Source organism: Eptatretus burgeri, chromosome 6 (assembly GCF_056783735.1).
Source record: "Eptatretus burgeri isolate ZD-2024b chromosome 6, Ebu_testis_v1, whole genome shotgun sequence".
Classification (NCBI taxonomy): Eukaryota; Metazoa; Chordata; class Myxini; order Myxiniformes; family Myxinidae; genus Eptatretus; species Eptatretus burgeri.
In genome coordinates, this window is record NC_140966.1 from 88,273,926 (window position 1) to 88,291,174 (window position 17,249).

A 17,249-nucleotide genomic window follows, 5' to 3' on the forward strand; every position below is an offset into this window, starting at 1 on the left:
ATTTCCACCAGCCTTGAGAAGTTCGGCATGGATGCCACAGATCCCTGGAGCTTTGCCCCGTTTCAACTGGTTCACCGCAGCCCGTGTTTCCACAAGCGAAGGTGGACCACAATTGATTCGAGGGTCAGCAACAGGGATTGTAACATCCTTGACGTCCAACTCGACAGCTGGGGGATCAGCCTGGTACAACCGCTCAAAGTAACCGGCCCAGCGGGCCTTCACTTCAGACTCCTCTGTCAAGAGCCTACCACTCTCTGCTCGAACTGTAGTGCTCCGAGGGATGGGCTTGGATGAACGTAATGCGCGAATTCCCCTGTAAGCGGGACGAGAATCACCTGTCCACAGGTGATGCTCTACCCCCTCACAGATTCCTCGCACATAGGCCTCCTTGTCCACCCTCAGTGCACGTACAGTTTTACGCCTCAGCTCCCTGAACAGCTCAGCTCTGCGACTCTGGTCAATGGTATCCAGTGTCCCTTGAGAGACAAAATTCTTCTTTGCCCTGCGGTGAGCTCCAAGGCATCCACCGGCAACATCAAGGACGGTGGTCTTGAAGGCGCTCCACAACTCTTCAGGACCCCCCAAAGCACCCAGACCCCCCCAAGTGTCCACTCAGCCTGTTCGCAAACTCCTCAGCTACTCTCTCATCCCTGAGCTTGGCAACATCCAGCCTCGGCTGGGATGGTACCATTCTCCAGGATTTAAGGTGCAGCTTTAGAGTTGCTACAACAAGCCTGTGGTCAGTATTGAGGAACTGAGCACTCCGGTAGACCCTGCAGTTCTGGATCATCCTCAACGACCGTCAATGAGGACATGGTCAACCTCCTTTTCCACACCGCCAGCGTTGGAATACCAAGTCCAGCGATGAGCTTGTGGGCGCTGAAACCATGAACCAGCCACCCTAAGTCCATGACTTCTTGCAAAGTCAAGGAACTTAGTGCCATTCTGGTTCATAGTTCCTGACCCATGGGGACCAACACACACCTCATAACCATCCCTATCAGTTCCAGTTGATGCATTGAAATCCCCCAAGACTAGAAGTGTATCTCGTCTGGGGCACTGATCAACCACAGACTAGAGTGTGGCATAGAATGCATCCTTCACGGTGAGATCACTCGCCTCAGTCGGAGCATAAACAGAGACCAGGGAAATGACACCTAAGGAGTGACGAATCCTTAATCTCATAATACGCTCGTTGACCGGTGTTACCTCAATTATCATTGGGGTCAGCTTATTGGACACAGCTACAGCAACTCCTTGGGTATGGTAACCATCAGAGCCACCAGACCAATAGTAGGTGTAACCACCCACCATTATCTCGCCGCAATCCGGTCTCCGAACCTCAGAGAGAGCTGCAATCCCGATGTCCAAACGCTTGAGCTCAGATGATAACAGACAGGTGATCATCCTCTCTTAGGGATAGGACATTCCAGGCACCCACCCGAAGGGACCGCCTCAGGTTAACCCAAGGAGACCGCCGTCTGGTGGACGACACCTCAGCACCACTCCGACACACTCTCCCGCAATCTGACCCAGGGATGTTACCCCGTGGTTTCCCTCCTATCAAAGATTGGGGGTCCCGAAGGCTTTGCCCCAATCCCGTCATCCGGTGCGCTGCCCTGCGAAGGGAAGCTGCACAGGAGGTACTCCCACTGAGTGGGTTTTCAGATTTTTTTGCGTTTTGCGGAATGAAGGGTTTTACGGTGGCTGGAGTGCAAATCCTGCCACCAACCTCCTAATAAGAAGTGACCCAACTTCAGGACGACGTCCGCAGACACAGTTGGGCACTAGATATGGATGGCCGTTGGCTCACAAGGAGTTCCTCCGCCCTTTTTTTTTTGTATACCTTGGTCGAGGCTCGTATGAGAGCTAACACACAACTCACAGCAAGGAGGCATGAGACAAGAGGGGCGGAAGTGGAAGGGACAAAACAGTGGGGAACAGACACATTAGGTGAACTGTGGAAGGGAGAGGGATGGGGATGGGACGGGGAACATGGCGAAGAGAAGATGGACATTTCAGGGACTTTCAGGAAGGAAAGCAGGAGAAATGAAGGAAGTGGGCTTGGGTGGATTATCGGGGGTAGAAAAGATTGAGGATTTGGATGGGGGAAGATAAGAGGTGGTGAACAGCTGTTTTGAAAGCCTGGAGGGAAGAATGGGAAAGAATAGAGTGAGGAAGTTTATTCCAAAGGCGGGAAAAAAGAGGAATGAAAGAGTGAAGATGAGCAGTGATTCGTGATTTTGGTAGTTTTACCAGAAGGGGGTTGTTGGCGGACCTTGAGCGCCCTGTGGAAATGAGGTTGGGACAAATCGCAGAGAGAGCAGGGGGGGAAGGCTGGAGAGGAGTCGGTTGAAGACAGAAAGACCACCGACCAACCTGCGGTGATTGAGTGAGAGGCCCAAAGACTCAGCTTCATTGCAGGAGATGCCGATGATCTTAAATGCCCTGGTTTCGACAGCGTGAAGCCGAGAAAGGTGGGAGGCAGGAGCACCAGCCCAGAGGGGAGAGCAGTACTCCATCAGGCTACGGACAAAAGCTTTGTAAGTGGTCAGGAGCTCAAGAGGGCCGAGGAAGGACTTGGCACGACGGAGGATTCCCAGTCGGCGACTGGCTTTTGAGGGGAGGTTGGAAATGTGACTTTCCCAGGAAAGGTCATGGCAGATAGTGAGACCTAGAAGCTTGAAAGAAAAGACTTCTTCCAGAGGATTGTTGAGAAAGTGGATGGGGGGGTTTTGTAAACGGTCCTTTCGAAGAGACATAGTGAGAGTGTGAGATTTGTCTGGATTGAAAGACATGTTCCACGTGTTGGACCAGTTTGTGATTTTATCCAGATCTGCAGTGAGCGAAGAAGCTGCTGCTTGCCGGTCTGAGGGATGACAGATGGTACGGCAGAGGGTGGAGTCGTCGGCAAAGAGAAATGGAGGATTTTCCAGAGAGTCCGAGAGATCATTGATGAAAACCAGAAAAAGAACAGGGCCCAGAACGCTACCTTGAGGAACTCCAGCCTGCACAGGAAGAGGGGATGAAAGAACTTTGACAGGTTTTGTTTTTAATCCTGCTGGGTGTCCATATCCAAACACCCTCCTCACCAGAAAACCTGGTGGGAGAGACGGTTTTAGTCGTCGACAACCCGACCATGGAACAGGTTAGTACAGGTTTACATGGTACCTGTAGCAGGTCACAGATCGAACCTGACCTGACAGACATAAAATGTCAGACAGACGAACATAAAAATTCGAAAAATCGCCGAAAATTCCCAAACCTGTCCGTCTGGCGCGATCTCACATCGCCCCATGCTGTTCATTAGACCACAGACCACCCGCATGCCGAAAGTGGCGACAATCCGTCCGGCAGTTTTGGAGAAACGTCAAATTACACGCAGACGTTAACAGAAATAATATGTAGATATAAATAAATACCTCTTCAATTTATCCAACTTCATTCACGACCAGCGCACCACTCGTGCCCCGAACTCTCCCAACACAACCTCTACAGCGCTCTCTCATCAACTACCAAACAACCACAATGTCCGGGTCCTCGGCAGAGGCACAAAATTTTTTTTCATACAAACATCAATCACTCACCTTGACACGTCCAAAATAAACACGCGTCACTCACACACACCTGGCCACCACGAGCTTACAAAGTGCACGGCGCTCCGCCATTGGTCGAGAGTTCAGCGGCTTTTCCGATTACAGTACTTTGTTGTTTCCACTCTGAAGCTCGAGTTTGTTGCATTCAAGAACTCTCCGATGCCGCCGGGCTTTTCGGGAATGTTCTGTTTAATGCGTCGTGGAATTCACCACCAAAAGAGTTGAGATTGATATTTAGGAAGACATTACACCCACAATACACTACACATTAAAAATAAATAATAATAATAATAATAATGATAATCAATGATGACTGAATCAAACAGACGGACAGTTTGCGCCAATGTTTACAGGTTTCGCTCAGTGGCCTCGACGGGGTGTATTGCCGTAGTTTGGTTGAACGAGGCTGTGCTCCCGCTGGTTCCGTGCCGTGGGTTTTCGAAATAAAATTAAATATTAAAATCGAATTTTGCACCCTTTCTCAATAATTAATTTATTGTGTATATAAGAAACGGGAAGCAGTTATTTTTTTTTCCCCCTAAAACGAACGGTTCAAGCTTTTGATGCGATTCATACGTTCAAGGTACAAATAATTCAAAAAGGTTTTGATACAATGCAAACAACTCGCGATCCCTTTCAGTCATCGATGATCGTCATGCTGTGCTTTTGCATCTCCGGTGGATGAAAACGTCCGTGGGTTTAAAGCGGGGCTCGGGGACCTGCGGCTCTTTAAGGACTAAAGGTGTGTCTCGCGAGCCCGATCGATAAAATCCCCCCTTTTCCTCATTATAAATTAATTTTCAGAAAAAAAAATCTTTGTAAGCTTCGTGAAAGGATAACATAATTCTTGTGAACGTTGGCGGAGTGATAAACAGGAAAATACATCCGATTACCGGCGAATTCTGCGAGCAAGACTCTCACGTTGTGCTCCGCGCGCAGCCTGCTCTCCATGAAGCGATTATTTTCGCCATCTTGTCGGCAATATTATTACTTCAACCTGTTTCGCAGCCTCAGTTTACTCTTCCAACCCCCCTTCTACAAAGTTAGCGACGCCCTGATCCTCACTGGGCAGGTAATCGCAAATCCCGTCACGAACGATTTGTATGTAAATAACAAACGAGATGTTGTTTTGCGAACTCCCTCCTTCAATGGAGGGGTCCGCGTGCGTGTGACGTCATCACGCTTGCTGTCCGCCATCTTGGAGTACCAACAACCAAGTACGAAACTTCACGTGCACCGCATCGTTGTATTTACAATTGTTAAAATAGGAGTTATAATGTTGAATTGTTGCTCATTATTTTGTTGTGGCAATTGTGCCGATAGGAAGGATTGGTTGTCATGTCATAGACTGTCTACGGCACAACAATCCAAGGATTTTCACTTGGAGGCTTGACTTGTGTTGTGAGTTATGGGGGATGTTCAAGAGGGATTCGGAATGAGATTGTCACGTCCAATAAATGGTGTGTGTGTGTGTGTGTGTGTGTGTGTGTGTGTGTGTGTGTGTGTGTGTGTGTGTGTGTGTGTGTGTGTGTGTGTGTGGTTCCTGTGGTGAATTGAGGGACATGACGCGGGATCACATGTTGTGCGTCTCGCGTATAAGGGGATGTCTCTGCGGCACGAGTGATTGTCCCCGGGGCATTGCTATTGACATCGGCTGTTCACTTGATGCTCGTTAACTGAAGGTGCTCATTGACTGGTGAGAATGGAGATTATATCGAACTCCGTGCTTACGCGGATTGTCTGCAATGGTTAACTGCACATGTATACGTTACTGCTTATGTACTCCTAGCTGAACCTGTATTCCCCGGTGTGCCCACAGAAGCGGCTCCAATCAAATGGAATAAAGCCTAAACTCTGAAGGTTCTTCTCTCGCTCTCATTTCAATTTATTCCATTTGATTTTCTCGGCTCTCTCAACCAAAGATGGACAAGATCTACAAACCAGAGAGGTTCGACGCAGACCCGAACACGACTGACGCAGAAATGAAATGGTCACATTGGTTCTGTTCCTTCTCACACTATCTGACCATCATCGCGGAGGGAGCTGACAAATTTGCCGCTCTCGTGAATCATGTCTCGCCCAGCGTGTATAGGCTCTTCTCGGGGTGCGACACTTACGAAGCAGCGATCGAGGTGCTGCAAGCGCTCTACGTGAAGCCCAAGAACGAGGTATACATACGACATCTTCTCAACACACGCAAGCAAGCAGCCGGGGAGACAATCGATCAGTTCCTGCAAGCTCTGAATCAGCTGGGAAAAGACGGCAGCTTCCGGGCGGTAAGCGCCGAGGAACACCGAAAGGAAGCCACGCGGGAGGCATTCATCCAAGGACTCAGATCAGCCCACATACGGCAACGCTTACTAGAGAAAGCGCAACCCACTCTTGACAAGGTAGTCGATCAGGCTCGAGCGATGGATACGGCTCAGCAGCAATCTGAGTCATTTGGGACACCGATGCTGCTCATGAACGCTGCTACGGTGGGAACCCAAGGAACCCCACTGGCACAGACACAGCCAGATGGAGATGGGATGGGGATATAGGCACAGACACAGCCACATAGGGGATGGAGAAACACCCGAGGAGCCGGATACCCAGACCTCGTCAAACTCCTCAGCAACTGCTCCGGTTGGTAAATGCTTCTTTTGTGGGTACAAAAGGCATCCTCGTCAAAAATGTCCCGCCAGAGATGCCACATGCATGAATTGCGACAAGAAAGGGCATTATGCCAGGGTATGTCAATCTACTCTAAGGAGAAATAAACCCACTTCTGCGGCTCTCTACTCGCAAAATAAATTGACTGCAGCCTCCCCGGGGAATCTATCCAAGGCTATCATCAACGTACGAATTAACGGGCATATGGCTGAGGCACTGATTGATACCGGTAGCTCTGAAAGTTTCGTCAACAGCTCGCTAGTGAAGGGCAGGAAATGGGTAATCCACCCGACTGACAATACGGTATGCATGGCCGCCACATCACTACAATCCCGCGTACGAGGGTACTGCAATGTTGAATTGGACGTAAAAGGGTACACGCATCGGGATGTAAAGGTACTGGTGCTTCGTGATTTGTGCGCAGACGTAATTCTGGGTCATAATGTCCTCAAGCAGCACACGAGCGTCGAAATACCCTTTGGAGGAAGCAAGCCTCGTCTAATTTTAAATGCGTTGACCACCGCGGAGGTGACGTCCCCCCAGCTGTTTGCTAACTTGTCGCCGGTCTGTAAACCGATAGCGATCAAATCGCGGCAATATACCACTGCTGACATGAATTTCATCACTTCGGAAACCAAGCGAGTACTGGAGGAGGGAATTATAGAACCGAGCGATTCGCCATGGCGCGCACAGGTGTTAGTAACCAGCAGTCAGAACCATAAGAAACGAATGGTTGTCGATTATTCCCAAACGGTCAATCGCTTCACCCAACTCGACGCCTACCCCCTGCCGCGCATAGATGAGATGGTCGAACGCGTGGCCAATTATAAGGTATTCAGTACCATCGACTTGCGAAGCACCTATCATCAAATTCCCATCCGAGAGGAAGACAAACCTTACACTGCATTCCAGGCAGGGCGGCGCCTCTACCAGTTCAGAAGGATACCATTCGGTGTCACGAATGGGGTAGCTTGCTTCCAACGGGTTATGGACGACATCATCTCAGATGAAAACCTCAAAGACACTTTTGTTTACGTGGATAATGTCACAGTGTGCGGTAGGGATCAGAGGGAACATGATAGGAATCTGGACAGATTCTTGAGCATTGCTAGAAAATATAATCTGACTCTCAACTACGAGAAATGCGTATTCTCGGCAAGGTCAATTGACCTTCTCGGCTACACAATAGCCGACGGCACAATTAAGCCTGATCCTGAGCGATTGCGCCCGCTCCGTGAGCTTCCACCACCTCAGGACTTGCAAACAATGCGCCGGGTGATCGGGATGTTCGCTTACTATGCGAGATGGATTTCGCAATACTCCGAGAAAATACATCCCCTAGTGCATTGCAAAAACTTTCCACCAGATGCCGCTGTTGTAAGAGCTTTCCACAATCTCAAGGATGATATCAGTAAGTCCGTGGTTTTATCGATCGACAGCTCGGTGCCCTTCGTGGTGGAAACCGACGCTTCAAATCACGCCATAGCTGCTACACTTAATCAGTCTGGGCGGCCGGTCGCGTTCTTCTCGAGAACTCTCTCTAGAAGCGAGCAGAGACACTCAGCGATAGAGAAGGAAGCGTACGCCATCGTTGAAGCGCTGCGGAAATGGAGACATTATTTACTGGGAAACCACTTCACGCTCGTTACGGACCAACGATCCGTGGCATTCATGTTTGATGGGAAAAATAACGGGAAAATTAAGAATGAAAAAATTATGAGATGGCGGATAGACCTAGCTTGCTACAGTTACGACATTGTTTACCGGCCCGGGAAAGAAAACCCTGCTGCAGATACCTTCTCCCGGGTCTACAGTTCGGCAACAATCAGTCAGGCTTTGCAAGACCTCCATGTGTCTCTGTGCCACCCAGGGGTAACCAGGATGGCACATTTCGTACGCAGACAAAATCTTCCCTATTCTGTTGAAGATATTAAACAAATGAATGCTTCATGCCCTGTTTGTGCTGAACTAAAACCCAGATTCTATGGCGCGGCATCTGGCAGACTGATCAAGGCCACTTCCCCCTTCGAGAGACTAAACATTGACTTCAAAGGGCCCCTGCCGACCGAAACAGACAACAGATACATATTCACCGTTGTTGATGAATATTCAAGGTTCCCTTTCGCGTTTCCGTGCTCGGATATGACCTCGGGCACTGTCGTGAGATGTCTCTCTGACCTCTTCGCTATGTTTGGGAGACCTTCGTACATACATTCAGACAGAGGGCCGTGTTTCATGTCGGCCGGGCTAAAACAATTCCTATTAGAGCACGGCATAGCAACTAGTCGAACGACGGGTTACAACCCACAGGGAAACGGGCAGGTGGAACGGTATAATGGAGTTATTTGGAAAGCCGTAACTCTGGCGCTGAAATCGAGAGGACTGGGCCCCGAGCGATGGGAGGTTACTCTTCCGCACGCTCTGAATTCCATACGCTCTTTGCTCTGCACGTCCACAAATGCCACTCCTCACGAACGTATGTTTACTCACCAACGACGTTATGTTGACGGTCAAACGGTGCCCAACTGGCTGACCCACCCCGGTACAGTGTTCATGAAACGCCCGGTACGACAAAGCAAGTATGAACCGCTGGTGGAGGGGGTCGAACTCATTGACACTAATCCAGAGTATGCTCATGTCAGGCTCCCGGATGGCAGGGAGACCACTGTGTCGGTTCGCCATCTGGCTCCCTCAGGTACTCCTCCCGCCGGTACACCACCTTCTGGCACTCCTCCTTCTGACATTTCCCCCCCAGGAACTCCGCCAGGCGACGGGGCTGCCGCGTTCCACCCGAGAGCGATCGAGGAGTCATCCCCGGCACAAGTCGAGGCTCACCAAGAGGATCGGGAGTCTCCCTCAAGTGAAACTGCCGTTTACTCCCGGAGAGGTCGACGAATAAGGCCCCCTCGACGACTCAATCTGTAAAGGGGATTATCGGCATTCTCGCTGCTCATGCTCCTATATGCCCATTATATCATATATCGATGCTCATTTCCATGCTCCTACAACTCAAAATAATCACTGCTTGGCATGTATGCTTCTGTAGATCTATTAGTCCGCGTTGCTTGAAATGTATACTCCTATAGTGCTAAAGCAATCATGGTGTGTAAGATGGGCCCCTAGTTACATTTTAAAGGTGGGGAGAATGTGGTGAATTGTCGTGAATTGAGGGACATGACGCGGGATCACATGTTGTGCGTCTCGCGTATAAGGGGAGGTCTCTGCGGCACGAGTGATTGTCCCCGGGGCATTGCTATTGACATCGGCTGTTCACTTGATGCTCGTTAACTGAAGGTGCTCATTGACTGGTGAGAATGGAGATTATATCGAACTCCGTGCTTACGCGGATTGTCTGCAATGATTAACTGCACATGTATACGTTACTGCTTATGTACTCCTAGCTGAACCTGTATTCCCCGGTGTGCCCACAGAAGCGGCTCCAATCAAATGGAATAAAGCCTAAACTCTGAAGGTTCATCTCTCGCTCTCATTTCAGTTCCATATATGAACTGTATTGATGAATACGGTTGCATCAGCGTTTTGAGTCTTTAAAAATTTTTTCAGGAAACAGAAGTTTACAACATTCATCAGCGGTACTGTGAAGGTCAACTGTGAAATGGCTTCAAAGCAGGATAAAATCGAAGAGGAAAACAGATAATTTCAAAATGAATGGACTGAATCCTTCGCGTTCATATCAAGTTCGGCCGGGCTCCCTTCACATCTCATTTGCCACGAGAAATTCGCCAACAACAAAAAATCCAATCTCGAGAAGCATTTTCTTAAAACACACACACACACACACACACACACACACACACACACACACACACACACACACACACACACACACACACACCGTTTACCGAAAAGTATCCAGCTGGAGATGCCATGGAGGAGCTGAAGCACAAAGCACACCAAAGTTAAGAACACATTCATGAAATGGATGAAATCACCGAGTAGCACAACTACCACTAGCTATGTGGCCAACTCAGGAGATTGTGAAATGAGGAAAGCCGTTCACAGATGATGAATATATAAAAGAGTACTTTGTCAAAGTATCAGAGCGGCTGTGCAGTGATTTTTTTTTTTTTATAATAAACGAAATTGTTCAAAAATATTCGACACATGCATAGTCTGCAAATACGGTGGGAGACAGAATAGTAAAAATGGCAACACACATTACCAGTCAGCAGATTAAGGACATTAATTCAGCTCCAGGATTCTATATTGCTTGTGACGAGTCGTGCGATGTCGATGACATTGCAAAGGTTGCTCTTCTCGGCAGGTACGTGAAACCCGAAGGACCCCGAGAGGAGCTGATTGAATTGCTGCCCCTCAAAGGCCAAACAAGGGGAGAAGATGTTTTGTCAACTTTTGTTGACTGCCTCAAGACGAAAGAAATAAGCACCGGCCATATCATCTCAGTCGCGAAGGCACAGATCTTCCCTGGCACTTCAACACAGATGGACTGAAATGCATGATCTTAACAAACAAGTCCGAATTGTGTTTGAAGTTTGGAATTCTTTACCGGAAACCTACAGTAACATGAAGAGACGTATGATAATTATGAGACCAAATTTGAAAAAAATGGCGGCTCTTGTTATTTGGTTGCCGACCACTGCCGGTAGTGGCTGCTCTGAATCCGGAAAGTCGGTTTGAACCCTGGCCTTTGGATGGCCGACCACTGGTTTTGTGGCTGCTCTGAATCTGGAAAGTCGGTGGTTCGTACCCTGGCCGAGTCATACCAAACACAAAGTATGTTCTCATGTTTCCTTGCTTAAAACAACCATATGTTGGCAATCGTAGCACAAGCTTCGGGCCCAATGACTTCCTGCGTTGAAGTTCATTGTAAGAAAACATTATTTATATATATATATATTTTACGTGGCAAGTTGGAGGTGACAACAAATGGGATGGTAGGAATTGAAAGTGGGTTTTAATTTTAATTATTTCTTGCACGTGATCGGAAGTGAAGGGGTGCTGGGCGTGGAATCCTGGATGGTGGTGACGTGGCCTTCTGTGAAGGAAAGCTCGTGACGTCACACAGCCAATTGACTTGACTCGAGAGTGATACCTTGCATATTGGCTGCAGGTCACCACAGGTCTATATCATTCAGTGTGTCAATCCTTGCGAGTGCAACGGAAGGGAAACATTGCGTTTTTAAAATAGATCATACTTTGTTGTGGAACATCGCCGAGGCCCTCGCTTTTCACCTTTATTGCCCTCACCGGAGGAGAGGGTATCGCATTTGAGTCTGTTTGTCCGCACAGAACGTGTGTTTTTTTTCTCTGCAACCACCTATGAGATTGACACAAAATTTTCACCATATGAGCAACTGACTACTCATGTAGAATGTTTTTATGATAATTATGATGTCATATGTCACATGGTTTGGCAGCCACGTTGGATTTACCCAAAAACCTTTAAGAATCTTCTCCAGAACGGCTGGACAGATTGAGGGGAAACTTCACACACATGCTCCCCAATACTTGGGAATACCAGGGTGTTCATGAATAATTGATAGGTCACCATGGACTGACGACCATTTTGGATTGAATAAATATCTTTTAAAAAAAATTATTTTTCTTGAACCGCTTCATCCATCGACGTGAAACTTCACAACTATGATCTAGTAGTGTTGGAGAATTTATGTTTTAAATTTTAACCTGATCAGAGGCATGGTCTGGCAGCCAAAATTATTCAATTTTTTGAATTTGGGTTCTTTTTGATTTTCTTCTTGAATAAGACTCACTTGGCTGTACCTGGATGGGTTTGATGGTTGAGGAGTAGCAGCTGAAATGTGAATCCTATCCAGGTTCCGCCTGATGACTTCATCTTTGCTCTTTTCTTGTTTGGGTTCCTTCTGATTACTACAATGCAGGACTGTACTTATTTGGTCTTCCATTTGAATTGAATTTATTTTAATCCCATTCTAAATTCAATTAAATAATAGTAAACATCATCAGTCAGGGTCAAGTGTCCATTCAAAGCAGGGTTGCATTGACGCCGGATGTCTTCTTTATCTTTATAATCCTTTTTGTCTCTTTGCTGATGACTCCACCCTCTGCCGTACCATCTGTCATCCCTCAGATCAGCAAGCAGCAGCCTCTTCCCTCTTTGTAGATCTGGATAAAATCACAAGCTGGTACAACACGTGGAACATGTCTTTCAATCCTGACAAATCTCACACTCTCACGATGTCTCTCCAAAAGTACCGTCTGAACCCTGCCCACCCAATCCACTGTCTCAACAATCCACTTGAAGAAGTCCTTTCATTCAAGGTTTTGGGTCTCACTATCTGCCATGATCTTTCCTTGGAAAGACACATTTCCAAGCTGGCCTCCAAAGCCAATTGCCAACTGGGCATCCTTCATCGTGCAAAGTCCTTCCTTGGAACACCTGAGCTCCTGACCACGTGCAAAGTTTTCATCCACAGCCTGATGGAGTACTACTCTCCCTTCTGGGCTGGTGCTCCCACTTCTCACGTTCCTCGGCTTCACGCTGTGGAAACCAAGGCATTCTGGATCATTAGTATCTCCCGCGATGAAGCTGGGTCTTTAGATCTCTCACTCTCTCACCGCAGGCTGGTCGGTGGTCTTTCTGTCTTCTACCATCTCCTATCAGGCCGTGCCCCCCCCCCCCCGCTCTATCTGTGATATATTAAAGTAGCAGCAGTTATCTGTCTGTCACACTACGTCATTACCTTTGGGACATCATTACGGCATAGGACAGCACAATTGGAAACAGAAATATCATATATCCACCATTTTAATTTTCATTCAATTCAGGTGAACATGTCGTTAAACCTGTCATTCACAATCGCCATGCCCTCTCATTGACTACCATCAGGAATATTTTCCATTCTGTGTTAAACACAAAGTGATTGTAAAAAAAGATCATCAAATATTGAAAGGATAGGTGTCATGGGCCTTCCAATGACACACTACGTATATAGGCCTTAGGCTTTATTCCTTTGGCCTCACCTTCAGGCCAGTTCAGTTTGCTTTTTAGGTCATCTCTAACGAGATGACCCAATAAAACCAGTCTCGATGTATGTACGTACGTCCCCATTTTTTTTCTTCCGATTTCCTTGATATTTGGTATGTGGATAGATGTCGATGAGGGATGCACGACGGTATGACCTTTGACCCGATTGAAGATCAATGTCAAGGTCACTCCAAAGTTGCGAAATCGTCCATTTTCAAAATCTATCTCCTCCGCTGTTTGTGATCCGATCTTCGAAATTCCTGCGGATTCTGATAACATGGAACAATATCTAAATTTGTTCGGGCCGGTTTTTTTTAATTCTTCCTGGTTATCGAGTCACGTGTCTTCAAAGTTTGAAAAATCGTCGATGTGATACGGTCAAAAAAATTTCGCCCAATCTTGATGAAACTTGGTATGTAGGTAGGGGTCGATGAGTGATGCACGGCAGTATGACTTTAGACACGATTGAAGGTCAATGTCAAGGTGAAGGTCACTCCAAAGTTGAAAAATCAGCTAATTTCAACATTATCTCCGCCATTTATTATCCGATCACGGCGGAATTTCCAACGGATTATGATAGTAGGGTACAGATAGATATCTGAATCTGGTCGGGTCGTATTTTTCGAATTTGTAATTTTATTTCTGAGGTTTTCTATCCTTTTTACTCCCGGGCTTTCGTCTGTACGTTGAACCAAAAGACAAGACGACATCGAAGCCATTCTAAGCGGATCAGCGATCCACATGTACAGAGCTTCAGAGATGACCGTCACCCCAACTGGGGGTAATTTTTTACTGGAGCGATTGATGCAATGTTCCAGACTTCCTGTTGCTTGTACACTGCCCAAAGTTTATTTTTTCTTTTTGGGAGGTTTAAGGCAGGCACTTTTGGGAGGTTTAAGGCAGGCACTTTTGGGAGGTTTAAGGCAGGAAAAGACACTCCATTGCCTTTTACCCACCCAAACGAAGGTCTTCTCACGTGGCCAACAAGGGCTTTTACTGCATGAGTAACAAATTAGCCGAGGTTTCTTCACACAGTAATATCGTTTTCATAATAATAATAACATCATGTGAATAATAACAACAGGGCCAATACTCCTGGACGCTCACCTGGTAGAATAGTGAGACTAAGGAGGAAGTCAATGTTGGACAGAATCAGCAAAATGTACCAGTGAACCAAAATTATAGCAAAGAAATATTTTGGGGGGAACCCCCCCTCCCCAGAGTTCACCATACCCCATTAGAACCCTACTTTCTTATGTCGTGAACAAACTTTGGTACATCACAGGTGATGAAGGTTGTGGTCAAGTTTCATCGAATTTTGTGTGTGATTTCTGAGAAGAAAGCAAATACCTATTTTGGGGGTCAACCCCAATTGTCAGGTCAGGCCTGATCAGATCTGTGACTTGCCCCAGGTACCATGTAAACCTGTACGAACCTGTTTCATGGATGGGTTGTCGGTGATTAAACCATCTCCCGCACTAAGTTTCTTGGTGAGGAGGGTGTTGATATGGACACCCAGCAGGATTAAAAACAAAACCTGTCAAAGGGTGGAGGAGATCATTGTGAGCCATCGGCTAATCCATTTCTAGGGCCCAACTGTGTCTGCGGACATCCTCCTGCAGTCGTGTTACTTTTTTGAGAAAGTTGGTGGCAGGATTTGCACACCAGCCACCAAAAAACACTTCATTCCGCAAAACCCACAAATGTAGAGAAAATTGAAAACCCACTCCGTGGGAGTACCTCCTGTGCTGTTGCCCTTCACAGGGCAGCTCACCGGATGATAGGATTGGGACAAAGCCTTCGGGACCCCCATTCCTTGACGATAGGATGAAAAGTATGGGGTAAAAGTACGGGGGGCAGTGGTGTAGGTCGAAGTGGTGCTGAGGTGTCGTCAACCAGATGGCGGTCTCCTTGGGTTAACCTGAGGCGGTCCCTTTGGGTGGGTGCCTGGCATGTCTTATCATTAAGAGAGGATGATCACCCGTCTCTGTTATCATCTGAGCTCCAGCATTTGAACATCGGTATTGCAGCACTCTGAGGTTCGGAGACCGGATTGCGGCGAGATCATGGTGGGTGGTTACACCTACTATTGATCTGGTCACTCTGATGGTTACCATTCCTAAGGAGTTGCTGGAGCTGTGTCCAATACGCTGACTCCCCTGATAATTGAGATAACACCTGTCAATGAGCGTATTATGAGACTAAGGATTCATCATTCCTTGGTGTCGTTTTCCTGGTCTGCGTAGATGCTCCGACTGAGGCGAGTGATTTCACCGTGAAGGACGCATTCCATGCCATGCTCGAGTCTGTGCTTGGTCAGTGCTCCAGGCGATATACTCTTCTAGTCTTGGGGGATGTCAATGCATCAACTGGCACTGATAGGGATGGTTATGAAACATTTGTTGGTCCTGATGGGTCTGTAACAGTGAACCACAATAACACGAAGTTCCTTGACTTTACAAGAAGTCATGTACTTAGGGTGCTGGTTCATGGTTTCAGCACCCACAGGCTCATCGCTGGACTTGGTATTCCGACGGCGGTGTGGCAAAGGAGATTGACCATGTGCTTGTTGATGGTCGCTGGAGGATGATCCAGAACTCCAGGGTCTACCGGAGTGCTCAGAACCTCAATACTGACCACAGGATTGTTTGAGCAACTCAGAAGTTTCAGCTTAAATCCGAGAGAATGGTACCATCCCAGCCGAGGCTGGATGTTGGCAAGCTCAAGGATGAGAGGGTAGCTGAGAAGTTTACAGACAGGTTGAGTGGGGATTTGGGGAGACTGGGTGCTTTCGGGAATCCTGAAGAGTTGTGGAGTGCCTTCAAGACCACCGTCCTTGATGTTGCCGGTGCATGTCTTGGAACTCACCATAGGGCAAAGAAAAAATTTATCTGTCAAAGGACAGTGCGTAACACTGACCAGGGTCACAGGGCCAGGCTTAATGGCCGAGCTGAGCTGTTCAGGGAACTGAGGCGTGAATCTGTACGTGCACTAAGGGTGGACAAGGAGGCTGATGTGTGAGGAATCTGTGAGGGGGTAGAGCAAGTCATTCTCACCCTGCTTGCAGAGGAATTCTCGCATTGCGTTCCTCCAAGCCCATCCCTCGGTGCACTGCAGTTAGAGCAGAGGGTGGCGGGCTCTTGACAGATGAGTCCGAAGTGAAGGCCCATTGGGCCGGTTATTTGGGCGGATGCACCAGGCTGACCCACCATCTGTTTAGTTGGATGTCAGGGGTGTTACTATCTCTATTGCTGACCCTCCAATCGACTGTGATCCACCTTTGTTTGTGGAAACACAGGCTGCTGTGAACCAGTTGAAATGGGTCTTTCTCTGGAAAGGGAAGGGTAATCACCAGGACTGCAACTACTGAGGGGTGATGCTGCTGTCAGTGCCGGGCAAGTTCTTTGCTTGGATAAATCTAGTTAGTGTTCACCACCATCTGCTTGAGCACCAGCGTCCAGAGCAGTCAGGCTTTACACCAAAGAGGTCAATAGTTGACTATCCTTGCTCTTCAGGTCCTCACCGAACGCAGACGAGAGTTTCGGCAGGGGCTGCTTGCAGCCTATGTTAATTACTGCAAAACGTTTGATTCAGTGAATCGGGATACCCTCTGTAGGATTCTTGGTCTTCGTGGGGTGCCATCAAAACTGATCAATCTGATGTCTGAACTATACTCTGGTGCTGAGAGTGCTGTGAGATGTGGTGATTCCATCTCTGACTTATTTCCAGGTGTGACTGGAGTTCCTCAGGGGTGTGTACTGGCCCCCACACATTGCAGCACTTGTATGGACTGGATTCTCAGGAGGATGTCGGAGAGATCAAGCTGCGGTGCATCGTTTAGGAATGTTAAGATCTCTGACCTTGATTTCACAGATGATGCAGTCATCTTTGTGGAGAGTCTGGATATCCTTTTGGGGGCCCTCGATGTGCTGAATGAGGAGTCGGAGCCGCTGGGATTATGGGTTTTCTGGGTTAAAACAAAGATCCAGGCTTTCAATGACATCTTGGACGCT

General features: G+C 47.8%; 1 protein-coding gene and 1 long non-coding RNA gene across 9 annotated transcripts in view; one reads left to right on the plus strand and one right to left on the minus strand.

Annotated features, from left to right (window-relative positions):
* The window catches only part of SSX2IP (SSX family member 2 interacting protein), a 63,484-nt gene extending 59,634 nt beyond the window's left edge, over positions 1–3,850 (minus strand). For 2 of the 8 annotated variants that reach the window (XM_085886115.1, XM_085886111.1), the window contains exon 1: positions 3,628–3,812. In XM_085886115.1, the coding sequence (XP_085742241.1) occupies positions 3,628–3,668 (41 nt within the window). In that variant the 5' untranslated portion in view covers positions 3,669–3,812. Of the gene's footprint in view, positions 1–3,422; positions 3,563–3,587 lie in introns of those variants that run through there. The other 6 variants (XM_085886116.1, XM_085886112.1, XM_085886114.1 and 3 more) reach the window with 5 other exon arrangements.
* LOC147025277 (uncharacterized) overlaps positions 1–17,249 on the plus strand; it is a 60,527-nt gene that overhangs the window by 35,063 nt on the left and 8,215 nt on the right. The window lies entirely within an intron of this gene.